The sequence below is a fragment of the Schistocerca nitens genome, chromosome 2 (assembly GCF_023898315.1).
Source record: "Schistocerca nitens isolate TAMUIC-IGC-003100 chromosome 2, iqSchNite1.1, whole genome shotgun sequence".
Lineage (NCBI taxonomy): Eukaryota > Metazoa > Arthropoda > Insecta > Orthoptera > Acrididae > Schistocerca > Schistocerca nitens.
Genome location: NC_064615.1, coordinates 357257097 through 357271014, shown reverse-complemented (window position 1 = coordinate 357271014; position 13918 = coordinate 357257097). Strand labels below are relative to the sequence as shown.

Below are 13918 nucleotides of genomic sequence, written 5' to 3'. Positions count from 1 at the left end.
AGGATCCATCCTTCTACCCTTCTTATATACAGGCATCACCTGCGCTTTTCTCCAGTTGCTCGGGACTTTACATTGGGCAAGAGATTCGCGACAAATGCAAGCTAAGTAAGGAGCCAATGCAGTAGAGTACTCTTTGTAAAACCGAATTGGAATAGTCCCATCATGACCTGGCAATTTATTTATTTTCAACCCATTCAACTGCTTCACAACCCCAGGGATGTCTATCACTATGTCCTCCATACAGGAATCTCTACGAGACTCAAACGGCGGTATGTTTGTACGATTCTGCTGCGTGAAAGATTTCTCAAATGCTAAATTTAAAATTTCAGCTTTCGTTTTGCTGTCTTCCATTTCCAGGCCAGACTGATCAGTGAGTGACTGGATGGAAGAGGCCAGACTGATCAGTGAGTGACCGGATGGAAGAGGCCAGACTGATCAGTGAGTGACTGGATGGAAGCCTTCGACCCGCTTACCGATTTTACGTAAGACCAGAATTTCCTTTGGTCTTCAGAAAGATCTTTTGCTAAGATATGACGGTGGTAGTGGTTGTATGCTTTGCGCATCGCTCTTTTTACAGCAGCACGAATCTCTACTAACTTTTGCCTGTCCTCATTCTTCCAATCTTTCTTGTACCGTGAATGCGCTGTTAAACCACGGTGGGTCTTTTCCATCCGTAAACCACTTTTTCGGCACATACTTGTCCAATGCGTGATTTACAATGTGTTTAAAATTTGCCCATAATTCTTCCATGTCCATCATGCCGGAAGTAAATGAAGTTGATTCATTTGCTAAGTGGGATGCTAACAACAGCTTATCTGCTCTTTCTAGTAAGAATACTCTCCTAGCCTTCTTAACCGACTTTTTAACTTTCGTAACCATAGTCGTAATGACAACATCATGATCACTAATCCCTGTCTCAACACTGACACCGTCGATGAGGTCTGGTCTGTTCGTGGCTACCAGATCTAAAATATTTCCATTATGCGTTGGCTGCCGATTTAGCTGCTCAAGACAGTTTTCAGATAATGTGTTCAAAAGTAATTCACACAACGGCTTGTCTGTACCACCTGTAATGAATCCATAGACATCCCAGTCTACACTAGGTAGGTTGAAGTCTCCTCCGACTAATATAGCATGATCCGGGTACTTCCGCGATATAGAATGTAGACTCCCTTTGAATGATTCTAGAACTGTCACGGTGGAACCTGGTGGCCAGTAATAACACCCAACAATTACCTTTATTTCTCCTAGCCCTGTTAAACGTGTCCAGATAACATCACAATCACACTCTACTTCGACCTCAGTAGACACAATATTTTTGTAAACTGCAATGAAGACACCACCTCCTACGGTGTCTAATCTGTCTTTCTGATACACGTTCCAACCCTCACTAAATATTTCAAAACTACCTATCTCGGGGTTCAGCCAGGTCTCAGTCCCGAGAATAATTTGCGCGCCACACACTTCCTGGAGGGCAGTAAATTCAGGAACTTTATTCCGAACACTCTGAAAATTTACTGCTAATATCTTGATAGCTGAAGTGTCTTTACACTGAGCGCATCCTGATTTCCCTGCCTGCATGTCGACTGGTGGACAACAGGGCTATTTTGATACATTCACGAGAAAAAAGTAACAAATTTACTCTATCCTGCGGAATGGACTGCTTTGGGTTCAATTTCTGAAAGTCAGAGATTTCATAATCTATTTTTGCCATTTATCTGGATGTAAGGCCACCTGCAGTTGTTCATGATTTTTCTCTTCTGTCCAAATAAGCTGTATTTCTATGCTATTGACATCTTAATAGTTTTTATATGGCAAATGGAACCACAAAATGATCTCCATTACTCAGGCATCTAGCAAAATTACACAGATGTAAGACTCAGTATTCGTAGGTTCATATTACACATGAATTTATCACGTTTTAGGTTTATATTAAGCTCCACAAATCACAAGAAACTGAGCCCAGTTAATTCTCCCAATGCTACAGACATTTCTGTCTTCTGTTCTTATCAAAAGGAATCTGATTCTCCAGTTTTAATGAGTTAGCTGTCAGTAAGGTGTTACAGCTCATCCAAAACAGTTTTTGTACAATGGACAGACCACTTGCTTTCTAAGTAAAATGGTAAGTTCTGAATCAATACTGCAAGCAACATAATTTCATTGTACAATTCATAGAATATCTTACCTCAAAAGTTACCAATTGATTTGCCACATTTTATTTAACCTAACTTCACTTACTTGCCTGATTTAAACTATTTTGTTACATACTTGCAAACAACTGACAGTTTCTGTGACAAGTACACTTAGTAGGAAATATAAGATAAAAACAACAGCTGAGTACTGCAGGCAGAAGAGCAATGACTGTTTTCAAAGTACTTGCAGTTCTCCTAATATATTAATCCCAAATTAATTCCCATAATTTAAAATGTGATCAGATTAACATTAATTGTAATTGCCTATTAGCACACTTTACAAAAATAGCCTACAATAGAGCTACTTGTGCCACTGCAGATACTAATTTCTTCATTCCACATTCCTGAAGCTCTCCTTAATGATGGGATTTATTAAGCACAGTCTGTGAATGGATAAACTCTTCCAGTATAAATATGCACTTTTCAAAGGTTCTGTGGTATTATCAAATACAACTGGGTGGGTAACAATCTGTCGTCAGTGTGTACCTTCTATTACTATTATAACTGGCTCTTTTATTGCTTGTATCATCTTTTGGAGAACATCTGTACCATAATGGATCTGAAAATATTGAGCCTATTGCCACTCCATCCCTCCCTCGAGTGGCTGGTAACATTACATTGTGGAACATGTGAAAGACACCAAGATTCCACCATAAGACAAATTTTCCAGTGTAATAAGATTGCTGGTAGGACTTCTAAATATTTAATATATCTTGACATATCCTCCCTGTCACAAAAAATAACAGGATTACCTGCAGATATCTCTAATTTCAGTATTGATATAATAAATGTTAACTTCTATTGAGTGCAATATTTCTTGAACTTTTACTAATTTTATTCTATATAAATCACAATTGATGAACAGAAATATTACAAACTTACAAGTAAAAATATTCCATAAAAATAGATTTACATTATGTCTGTTTCATTAAACTATTACAAATGGAAAGCATTCAAATGCAATACAGAAAACTTCTCTTCAAAGTAGAAATCAGAAATTTCTATCAGTTCATTATGTTATGTACAAAAGCAACTTGCAAAAAAATAAATAAATAACAATATTCATGATGGATACATGTCCTCAGAAATGTCAACAATATCACTTGTAACATCACATTAATTCTAAGAAGAGGGATAATGACAATAAGAAAGACTTCTGCCAGAAACTTCAACAGAATACATAGCGACTACAGTGACTTAAATGCCAACAATTTTACAACAAACTGACAACCACAAAATTAATGTCTCTTGCAAGAAATATGACTCTTGACATTAAACAAATGCAACATTGGAATAATAAATTTTGGAATGAAAGACACTTCAACTGCCAGTCAACTTTTCAGTATTTACACATTTATGCCAATAAAGGGCACAAAACACAATTATCACAAATTAAGGTTCACTAAAATGTGTAGAAAAGGTATGCCAAGACATGCATAGCATACATATTAGGCCTTTTGAGACAAAATTACTTTTTCTTTTGCACTAAGTTGCACAAAATGTAATGGTGGCTAAAACTGACAACACCAATTTTGTTAATTCTCTGTTATCATTATTCTAATAAGTGTTGTACTATGGGGACTGTCCTCATAAATTTTACATGCCTCCAGTAATTTTTCAGACTCTTCATTTTCTCTCTCTTTTATTTTGCAAGGCCACAGGAGAAACAGTCAGGCTAAGGTAAGAGTTCTGTTACATTGGCACACAGCATGATTATAGTGACACTAAATATGGTTTTCTGGCATGAAAATAATTCTGCCAAGAAAATATCATATCACTGGATCACACACAAAAAAGTGAGAAAATGAAGTGTTCAATTTCTCTTCACTGTCACCACACATAAAATGAAAACACAAATGGACACTTCCCAAGTGACATATGTGAAAGTTCATGTGAATTCCCTCCCTGGCAATCCACAATGGGGGGGAGGGGGGGGGGGAGCTTAGCCTTTGGTTCTATTTGATCCAAGGTATTCACTGCTACTGAATGGTCTGAAGCAGATAATTCTAAACAATGATGATACCAGTTTTCTATAACAAGATCAATCTCAATTAGAAAAATTGTAAAATCAGTGATCACAAAATTTCTTCTTCCTTGGTAGAGTCAGCTACTTTACACAAGTACAGGAATTCATCGAACATTTAAGTCAGCCTCCATAATAACTGCTTCTAATGATTTTCTTTTGTTTCTTCAAGATAAGAAGAAAACGGTACGACTTTTTAGATAGCAATTACTAGTACTATCACTTCCATACTACCACTTTCACTATCATTACAGAAACTTCCATAATAAATGCTTTATTTCTTTTCTATATATAATTTATGAATAAGATGTTTTCTCTAACCAAGTGTTACATTTACATGAGCAATGGCACCTTGAATAAATTTCACGTGAGTGCCATTTTTATCAGTCTATATATTCTAACATTTGTAATGAACTGTGCAGCCTGATGATATTTGTGATGCATGGGACAGAAAAAGAGAGTGGGCTCACCAAATGCAAAAATAGGGGCAATTACAGTTTGACTAACAGACAACAACTGAAAAAGCAGAGTTCATCTTTTGAAGTTGTTCTGGTGTTGTAGGGAAGAAACAGATAGAAAATAGGAAAAGGTAAAGCACAGCATACAGATGCATGAAAGTAAAAGTCACCCAATACCAATATTAAGAGTTACAAGGAAATAACAGCCTGCTGTATGAACTAAGACTGTAATTCCAACTACTGCCAATGAGGTCCTCACATTCAAGAAAAGCTAATCAAAGACATAAAATTCATGTAAGCACTGAAAATGCATAGTAAGCAATCAGAAAAAAGATAAAAAAACATTTTTTCATTTGTGTGACTTTTATCTAAGCTCCAATTGTTCCTGTTCCAACAATTAGAAAGAGTGAGTTTCTTCCTGCTTTGCATTGAGTTTATCTGGATTTTACACTTTTGCATTTTGAATACAGTTCTTCCTTGTATTCTTTAACACACTGGGGATGAATATATCATATCACAGAAGTAAAGAAGACTGTTTACACTGATAAATTAACCTGCTTGTCTCGCAAAATAAATGTGCAACAAATACATTGGCACAAATGAAAGGCACGCACCTCCAAACTTGCAGGTCAGGAGCATGCTCCATTTCTTCTAATGTGGAAGATGAGCTTCTGGTTTCTGAATGATGGGATTCATTAATATTTTGTCAATGGTTTTGGATTTGCTATAGATGTTTCTTCTTCATCTGATTTTTTCCCTGTTTTCCATACAGTTATAACTTTGGTTACAAGTGTATGCCCACAGTGTAATAAAAAGCAACAAAGAGAATTGTAAGAAAACAGTAACAATAGATCCTAGACCTGACATATGAACATTTGTCTCTTCATTTAAATCTTAATTTCCAGAAACGTACCTTGAACGTAAAACAAGTAATTAACTGAAAATGTTGTCACCTAGCTCATCAACAACACTAAATGTTGAAAATCTGAAACTGCAGATATGAAGAAAAGTCAAAGGACAATTTGCAGTAACATATTCCATACAGCAATGGAGGACCCGAGAAATCTTTAGCCATCATTTTACAACTCACAGTAAAAAAGTAACCTGTAGGTTCTCAGTTATATAGTGTAAATGACACACTTCATAGATGGTACACAGTTTCGCAGAAGAGATCAACTGATCATGTTTTCTTATTTGTTATAAAACTACATGCACATCATGTCATAATTTTTTAATCACTAAAGGTGCTGAAAATTGAAGAAAATACTATCTCACACCTGAAACCATATTCACACTCTGTTAATGTTAAAAACAATTGCAACCTTTCAAATTTACTTCAAAATAACCACAAGATGAGAAGATGTTACAAAAAAAAATCATGAACAGAATTAACATTACAAAACAACAGCAGGACACACAAATAATCACTCAAGAGTGATGATCGGGGGAAGGGAAACAGAAGGTAAACAGAAGTTAGATAACTATATATTCAGCATCTGTATCCTTAGCCAGTTCACTGTGGAATGTACATCAGATGTGATTGTTTAATAGATAAAATTCATAGAATACTAATGCTGGAGTATTGCAAGGAATAGTTCAAATCCTAACATGAAAAGTTTTCACCACTTGCATATTTTACACATTCCTTTATAAGAACTGAATTACAGTCACACACAAAATGTGACTGAATGATGTACAGGATTATTACAAAGAAAAGTACGTGCATTTACAACAGAAGCTAAGCAATTATGTATGCATCTAGTGCTTCTAAGTTAATGTTTGCAGTAACATACTCTCAAATAAAAAGCTAGAATTTTGGCAATAACCACACTGCAGTTTATTAAACAAATAAAGAAGCAGCAGAAGGGACTTGTTGCTATTCAGCATGCCCTGATGTCTTTCAGTTGGATCATATCACAGATGGAAAACAGCCATGAAATCTCTTGCATATAATTGTAGGCCTTATTTACTTTTACTGTAGACAGATAAAACAGATGACAGTATTCAAATATGCTACAAACAACAGCTGGTTATAAAATGAACTATAAGTACAAAAAATGGAATACTGTAGCTCAGAAGGAACACATTGACAGCATTGATCCTGTGATGTAAAATGGAAGGTGAATATGGATATTCCATTATTTCAAACATGGTTTTATCTGTGACTATCTTCTAGTGCACTATCTTTTCTACTGAAGAGACGAATGCGTCCCGAGTGCTGTGTTGCGCTGCTTATGACTTCCATCCACCTGCCAAAGGTGTATTCACTTTCTGCACGAAAGAAGTACACATGATTCTTGAATTGGAGTTTGAAGACATAATCTTTCTGTATTCCATCCTTCTCAGAAGGTGTGCTTACAGTATATCCAAGAAGAGGCAAACTGGCTAAAGGAAAATCATCCTGCAACAGAGTAAGTTTATTAATAGAAATATCAAGTTAAATCACTGTATGTATCAATTTAAGCTCACGCAATAATGGCAATGACTTACCTGATATGTCTTGTAGAAAAATAGACAGAAATTTGTAAAGACAACCCAGAGTTTCTGCCAGCCATTACTGTTCTTGAATTTTCTTAGCAGGTAGCCACTCAGTTGATTCTGCAGGAATGTATACTTGAAATCAGTTATATTTGTGTACAAATTCTGTAATGTTTTATTCTGTGACTACAGGATGCTAACAGGGTGCTAAACCCAATGAAAAGCTCAAGTAACTGCCTAAGTAATGGCTTCTCAGATCTCTGAGAATCTATGCCATGTGCAGGTGCAAAAATGAATCTTCATGAAATTATATGCTGTGTGCCATTAGCATAAATGAAAAAATTAAATGTGACCGAGTTGCAAGTCTTTTCATTTGATGTCACTTGGGATAACTTACATGTCAATTATGATGAAATAACGAGTATGAACATTTAACACTTCAGGCAGCCAATATCTTTCTAAATCTTAGCAATATTACCCATCTTGCACATTACAGTTCAATTAAATTAAACTTATGTATCCATGTATTAACAATGTACATTATATGGATGTATTCATAAGTGTTCTACACAGTGCGAGGCCCCCCCCCCAACACACACACACACACACACACACACACACACACACACACACACACATACACACACTTGCAATAAAAACTTTTTCCTTCAACATTATAGAAGTTGTGGGTTATTAAAAAGCGTCTCAGTTCTACTTTGAATCAGAAAATTCTTTAATTTTCTTTATCTTAAGAGGGGATGCATTAAAAAGCATTTAGGGGAGAGGAAGTAATCTTTTTGATAAAGTGTGTGTGTGTGTGTGTGTGTGTGTGTGTGAAAATAGTATCTGCTTGTTGTTTCATGGTCATGAGCCTGACTGTTCAATGTTAGAAACTCCTAATGGGATTTCAGAAGGCATACACATTCATAAATGTATAAGCTATAAAGCATCATTATTTCACAATCTTTAATGGTTTCCCTTTATGGCTGTCTTTGAGAAACTTCTTTCATACTAATAGTCCTTTTTTTTAGTTTGAAAGCATGTTTTGCTGTACCTGTGTTTCCCGGAAGATCACGTCATACCTAAGAAAGCTGTTCATACACACATAATGATTTAATGCTACAATAATCCCATAGCATTCTTAGTACATGACAAGATTAATTTGGCTTTTTTCTTTGGAAATTCTAGATGCTTTTTCGGTTTCAAGTGCTCATTCATCCATATAGCTATAAATTTTGTGTGTGGGGCTTACACAGTAACGTAGCTCTCTAACTTGCCTCTTATGCCACTTTTAATTTTACTTCTGATATTACTGAAATTGTACATACTGCCTTTCCCTTATTTATAACCAAAGTATTGTACCTAAACCATTTATCTTTTATAAAAAGGCTTGTGCGGTCAGTAAATAAAACTGCATCTGCCATTGTCAGGTAGTTTGCATATCAATTATATAAAGCCGGAATAACAAAGGGCCTAACACAGAACCCAGGGCAACATCACAGATTTTTTTATGTTCAAACAGGAAGGAAGTCAGCATCAATCCAGTGTGTACTTCATTGCAGATCTAGATTTCAGATACAGTATAGTTACCATCAGTGCTAGAAAATATAAGAAATAAAAAGGAATCACACACTGACTGGCATGAAACAAGATCTATATCACAGTTATACAGAGCTGGAGACTCCACAGTAAAACATACTGTATGAAGTGAGTATGTTATTTACTGTGGAGTCTCCAGCTCTGTATAAATGTATAACATACTGTATGAAGTGAGTGCAGATTAAAACTGAAGAAACTGCAAAAAGGTGGGAATTTAAGGAGATGGCACCTGGATAAACTGAAAGAACCAGAGGTTGTACAGAGTTTCAGGGAGAGCATAAGGGAACAATTTACAGGAATGGGGGAAAGAAATATAGTAGAAGAAGAATGGGTAGCTTTGAGAGATGAAGTAGTGAAGGTAGTAGTGGACCTAGTAAGTAAAAAGACGAGGGCTAGTATAAATTCTTGGGTAACAGAAGAAATACTTAATTTAATTGATGAAAGGAGAAAATATAAAAATGCAGTAAATGAAGCAGGCAAAAAGGAATACAAACGTCTCAAAAACGAGATCGACAGGAAGTGCAAAATGGTTAAGCAGGGATGGCTAGAGGACAAATGTACGGATATAGAGGGTTATCTCACTAGGGGTAAGATAGATACTGCTTACAGGAAAATTAAAGAGATCTTTGGAGAACAGAGAACCACTTGTATGAATATCAAGAGCTCAGATGGAAACCCAGTTCTAAGCAAAGAAGGGAAAGCAGAAAGGTGGAGGGAGTATATAGAGGGCCTATACAAGGGCAATGTACTTGAGGACAATATTATGGAAATGAAAGAGGATGTAGATGAAGATGAAATGGGAGATACGATACTGCGTGAAGAGTTTGAGAGAGCACTGAAAGACCTGAGTCGAAACAAGGCCCCGGGAGTAGACAACATTCCATTAGAACTACTGACAGCCTTGGGAGATCCAGTCCTGACAAAACTCTACCATCTGGTGAGCAAGATGTACGAGACAGGCGAAATACCCTCAGACTTCAAGAAGAATATAATAATTCCGATCCCAAAGAAAGCAGGTGCTGACAGATGTGAAAATTACCGAACAACCAGTTTAATAAGTCACGGATGCAAAATACTGATGTGTATTCTCGACAGACGAATGGAAAAACTGGTAGAAGCTGACCTCGGGGAAGATCAGTTTGGATTCCGTAGAAATACTGGAACACGTGAGGCAATACTGACCTTACGACTTATCTTAGAAGCTAGATTAAGGAAAGGCAAACCTATGTTTCTAGCATTTGTAGACTTGGAGAAAGCTTTTGACAATGTTGACTGGAATACTCTCTTTCAAATTCTGAAGGTGGCAGGGGTAAAATACAGGGAGTGAAAGGTTATTTACAATTTGTACACAAACCAGATGGCAGTTATAAGAGTCGAGGGGCACGAAAGGGAAGCAGTGGTTGGGAAGGGAGTGAGACAGGGTTGTAGCCTATCCCCGATGTTATTCAATCTGTATATTGAGCAAGCAGTGAAGGAAACAAAAGAAAAATTCGGAATAGGTATTAAAATCCATGGAGAAGAAATAAAAAATTTGTTCGCTGATGATATTGTAATTCTGTCAGAGACAGCAAAGGACTTGGAAGGGCAGTTGAACGGAATGGACAGTGTCATGAAAGGAGGGTATACGATGAACATCAACAAAAGCAAAACGAGGATAATGGAATGTTGTCGAATTAAGTCGGGTGATGCTGAGGGAATTTGATTAGGAAATGAGACACTTAAAGTAGTAAAGGAGTTTTGCAAATGGGGGAGCAAAATAACTGATGATGGTCGAAGTAGAGAGGATATCAAATGTAGACTGGCAATGGCAAGGAAAGCGTTTCTGAAGAAGAGAAATTTGTTAACATCGAGTATTGATTTAAGTGTCAGGAAGTCATTTCTGAAAGTATTTGTACGGAGCGTAGCCATGTATGGAAGTGAAACATGGACGATAACTAGTTTGGACAAGAAGAGAATAGAAGCTTTCGAAATGTGGTGCTACAGAAGAATGCTGAAGATTTGATGGGTAGATCATGTAACTAATGAGGAGGTATTGAATAGGATTGGGGAGAAGAGAAGTTCGTGGCACAACTTAACTAGAAGAAGGGATCGGTTGGCAGGACATGTTCTGAGGCATCAAGGAATCACCAATTTAATATTGGAGGGCAGCGTGGAGGGTAAAAATCGTAGAGGGAGACCAAGAGATGAATACACTAAACAGATTCAGGAGGACGTATGTTGCAGTAGGTACTGGGAGATGAAGAAGCTTGCACAGGATAGAGTAGCATGGAGAGCTGCATCAAACCAGTCTCAGGACTGAAGACCACAACAACAACAACAACAACAACAACAACAACATGAAGTGAGTCATGTACACTCCACAGTCTTGTAAATGCGCATGTTATCACACAACCTTAGCATGTACATAGCTTAATTCAAACTGAGACTTGTAATGGACCTGGGAGATGTGTTATTTTCTACCAGATTTGTCGATATCAAATTGTAAATGTTTTCTTATATTTTTGTCAGAATTTTTTTTATTGTAATTTGCCTTATTATATGCTAATTTACTTATATTTTTGAGAGTGAAAGCATATTGATTACCATTAGTAAATGTGACGAAGAATATCAAAGAGACTGATTACAAGTGGAAGCTTGTGTGTTGCGTAAAATGTCTTTGACACTGGAGTCATCTTTGACTGTAGTCAGTCGGCAGTGAACTCTTGGCGTGTGTTGACGGTAGAACAATGTGCAGGTTGCCGTTATAAATAATTTGCTAGTGAACAGGAAAAAATGAATTATGTTACTATTTTTTTATATAAACTTTAAGACGAAACCACATTCGAGGAAATGGTATTTGAAGCACCAAAAATGAGCCAAACGCATTGAACCAGGTCATTTCTGCAGCCGATGAAACCGCATTGTGGAATCATACTTCCACTAGACAACTGAAGCCAAGACAAATATCATCTTGTAACCATTTCACAGAAAAGGTACTGTTACGAAATATGCCAAATTTAAGTAAATAAAAAATAGTGAGCATATTTCAGACTGCTGTTTGTAGACCTATACGACCCGCTACAGTATACGTCATAGAGAATGAATGTCACCCTCCATATCAATGGCATCTGTATGAGACTAGCATTCCAGTTATAACAAAATAATAGTTTTGCATTAAACTGATGATGAGGTACAGTAAGACCAATATAATGACTTAGTGGAATAACCCACAGATCCTGCAGAACACACAAAAAAAAAAAAAACTACATGCTAACACACTACATAATACACTCAGACTGTATCATGGCTATTAAGAGGAAGTGACACACAATAAAGCTCCCAATACAAGATTTGTTGAGAGTTCAATTAAAGATACAGTATAATGACCTGAACTGACATTAATAAAGCCAATAGTTGCAGGAAAAACATCGTAATTTTGCAACCACAAATGTTGTTCTCACCTGACATGCTACACAGCATTACTACATAGAGAAGAGCATGCTACGCAGAATACAGCCCTCAACGGTTATAGTTACCTCTGCTGCCATAAAGGTGACTTTTAAAAAATTCCCAAAATTGGTGCTTCTCATTGCCACTCGCTCACTGAATAGAGGAGTGCCAAAGACCTCACATTACAAAAAATTTTGATCTCCTTCAGGAGGTTCATAAATCTGCACTCCTCACCTCTTTGTAGCAATATCAAATATGAGGTCAAAGATGGAACACTATGTTCATTTTCAATTAAGTGGGGCAACAAAGTTAGATTGTTTGGCTATTTCCCTCCTTTAGAAGGTTATGTATTCATCAAATTGAACTTCAAATCACCTCCTCGTCTGGCCCATATAACATGCATCAGTCAGGATGTTCTAATTCGTAAACATCTGATAGATGAAAAATTTCTCTTTTGTGAACACTATTAATTAAAATATGACTAAGGTTATTAGTGGTCAAAAATGAAACTATAATTTAGTGCCTTTTTAATAACAGATGCCACTGTCATAGTAATTTTACTGCAACATCAGAAACAATTGTATTTGCTGCTACTGTCTTTTAATGTAATACTCATACCAGTATAGCTTCTTGTTGACTTTTAATTGCAACTTCATTTTAAATATTACTTATGTAATATGGTGGATAATTATTCAGTTTAGCAATGTATTTAATGGTATCTAGCTCTAACTGATGCTCAGCATATGCTCATGGCAGCTTAAATAAGCGACTGACAGCAAAATTAAAAAAGGCTTTTTTATGCTGGGTGGTTTGAATGAAAGTCTAAAACACTGTCAGTACAAGTATTTTTCTGGAAAATCCTTTTCTGGAAAACCCCAGAAACATGCTTCCCATTTTCACTCCTAATATTCAAATCTAAAAAGTTTTCAGTCATTAATTTATACTTAACAGGTAAATTTGATTTTCTTATATAAACCATTAAACTTTGTGACAATTGTATTGGTATCATCATTGTTAACAACAATGACTATCAATGTACCTGAAATAATAATACTATTTTTCTGTTAATCTGAGATTTTTTTAAAAAAAGGCTTGTTTGCTATGTAATTAACAAAAAATACTGACTAGCTGACAAGAAATGGACTTCCCATACCCAGTCCATCCTTTTGGAATAATAAGGTTTAAAGTAATTGTATTTCATAACTAAACAAATCAATAAACTCATTAATCTCATCACTACATAATCCAAGCTGCTCAGTTCATTTTCTCCTAACAATTTTAATAGTGCTGACATCTGCTATTTTGGTATATAAGTTTACTATGTCCAAAGACACAAATTTCATGTCTGCAATTACTGGTACATGATGAATATTACTGACTAAGTTAGAACTGTTCTTGACTGAATGTTGGTTCTTATACTGGAAATGTTTATTTAAAAAATTAAGGCATTTTGTAGTAGCTTTTTTGAAAGGACCACCAATCTCATTAATAATCAGCCTGACCAGAATTTATTTTTTATAAACCTTAAGCCATGCTCTAAGCGTAAGTGTGTGCAAATTCATAACTTTGAGCTGTTGAATTTCCCTTGGTGAAAATATTTTGCTACATAGCTTTAGCCTTTCATTCAATTTTCTTTGTACTTCTGAAGTTAGATCCCCATCAATTATTTTAATATTATTTACCTTAAAATATTTTTAGTTTTAGTTACATATTTAGCTTTCCCAACTACCATCACTCTA

The 13918-nt window shown here is 36.0% G+C and overlaps 1 protein-coding gene across 2 annotated transcripts in view; it reads right to left on the bottom strand.

Annotated features, from left to right (window-relative positions):
• Window positions 1–3116: 3116 nt before the first annotated feature.
• The window catches only part of LOC126236182 (FERM, ARHGEF and pleckstrin domain-containing protein 1), a 724813-nt gene continuing 714011 nt past the window's right edge, over window positions 3117–13918 (bottom strand). For both annotated transcript variants that reach the window (XM_049945281.1, XM_049945282.1), the window contains exons 22-23: window positions 7164–7271; window positions 3117–7074 (exon numbers count right to left, since the gene is read on the bottom strand). In XM_049945281.1, coding sequence (XP_049801238.1) covers window positions 6829–7074; window positions 7164–7271 — 354 coding nt within the window. In that variant the 3' untranslated portion in view covers window positions 3117–6828. The remainder of the gene's footprint in view (window positions 7075–7163; window positions 7272–13918) is intronic.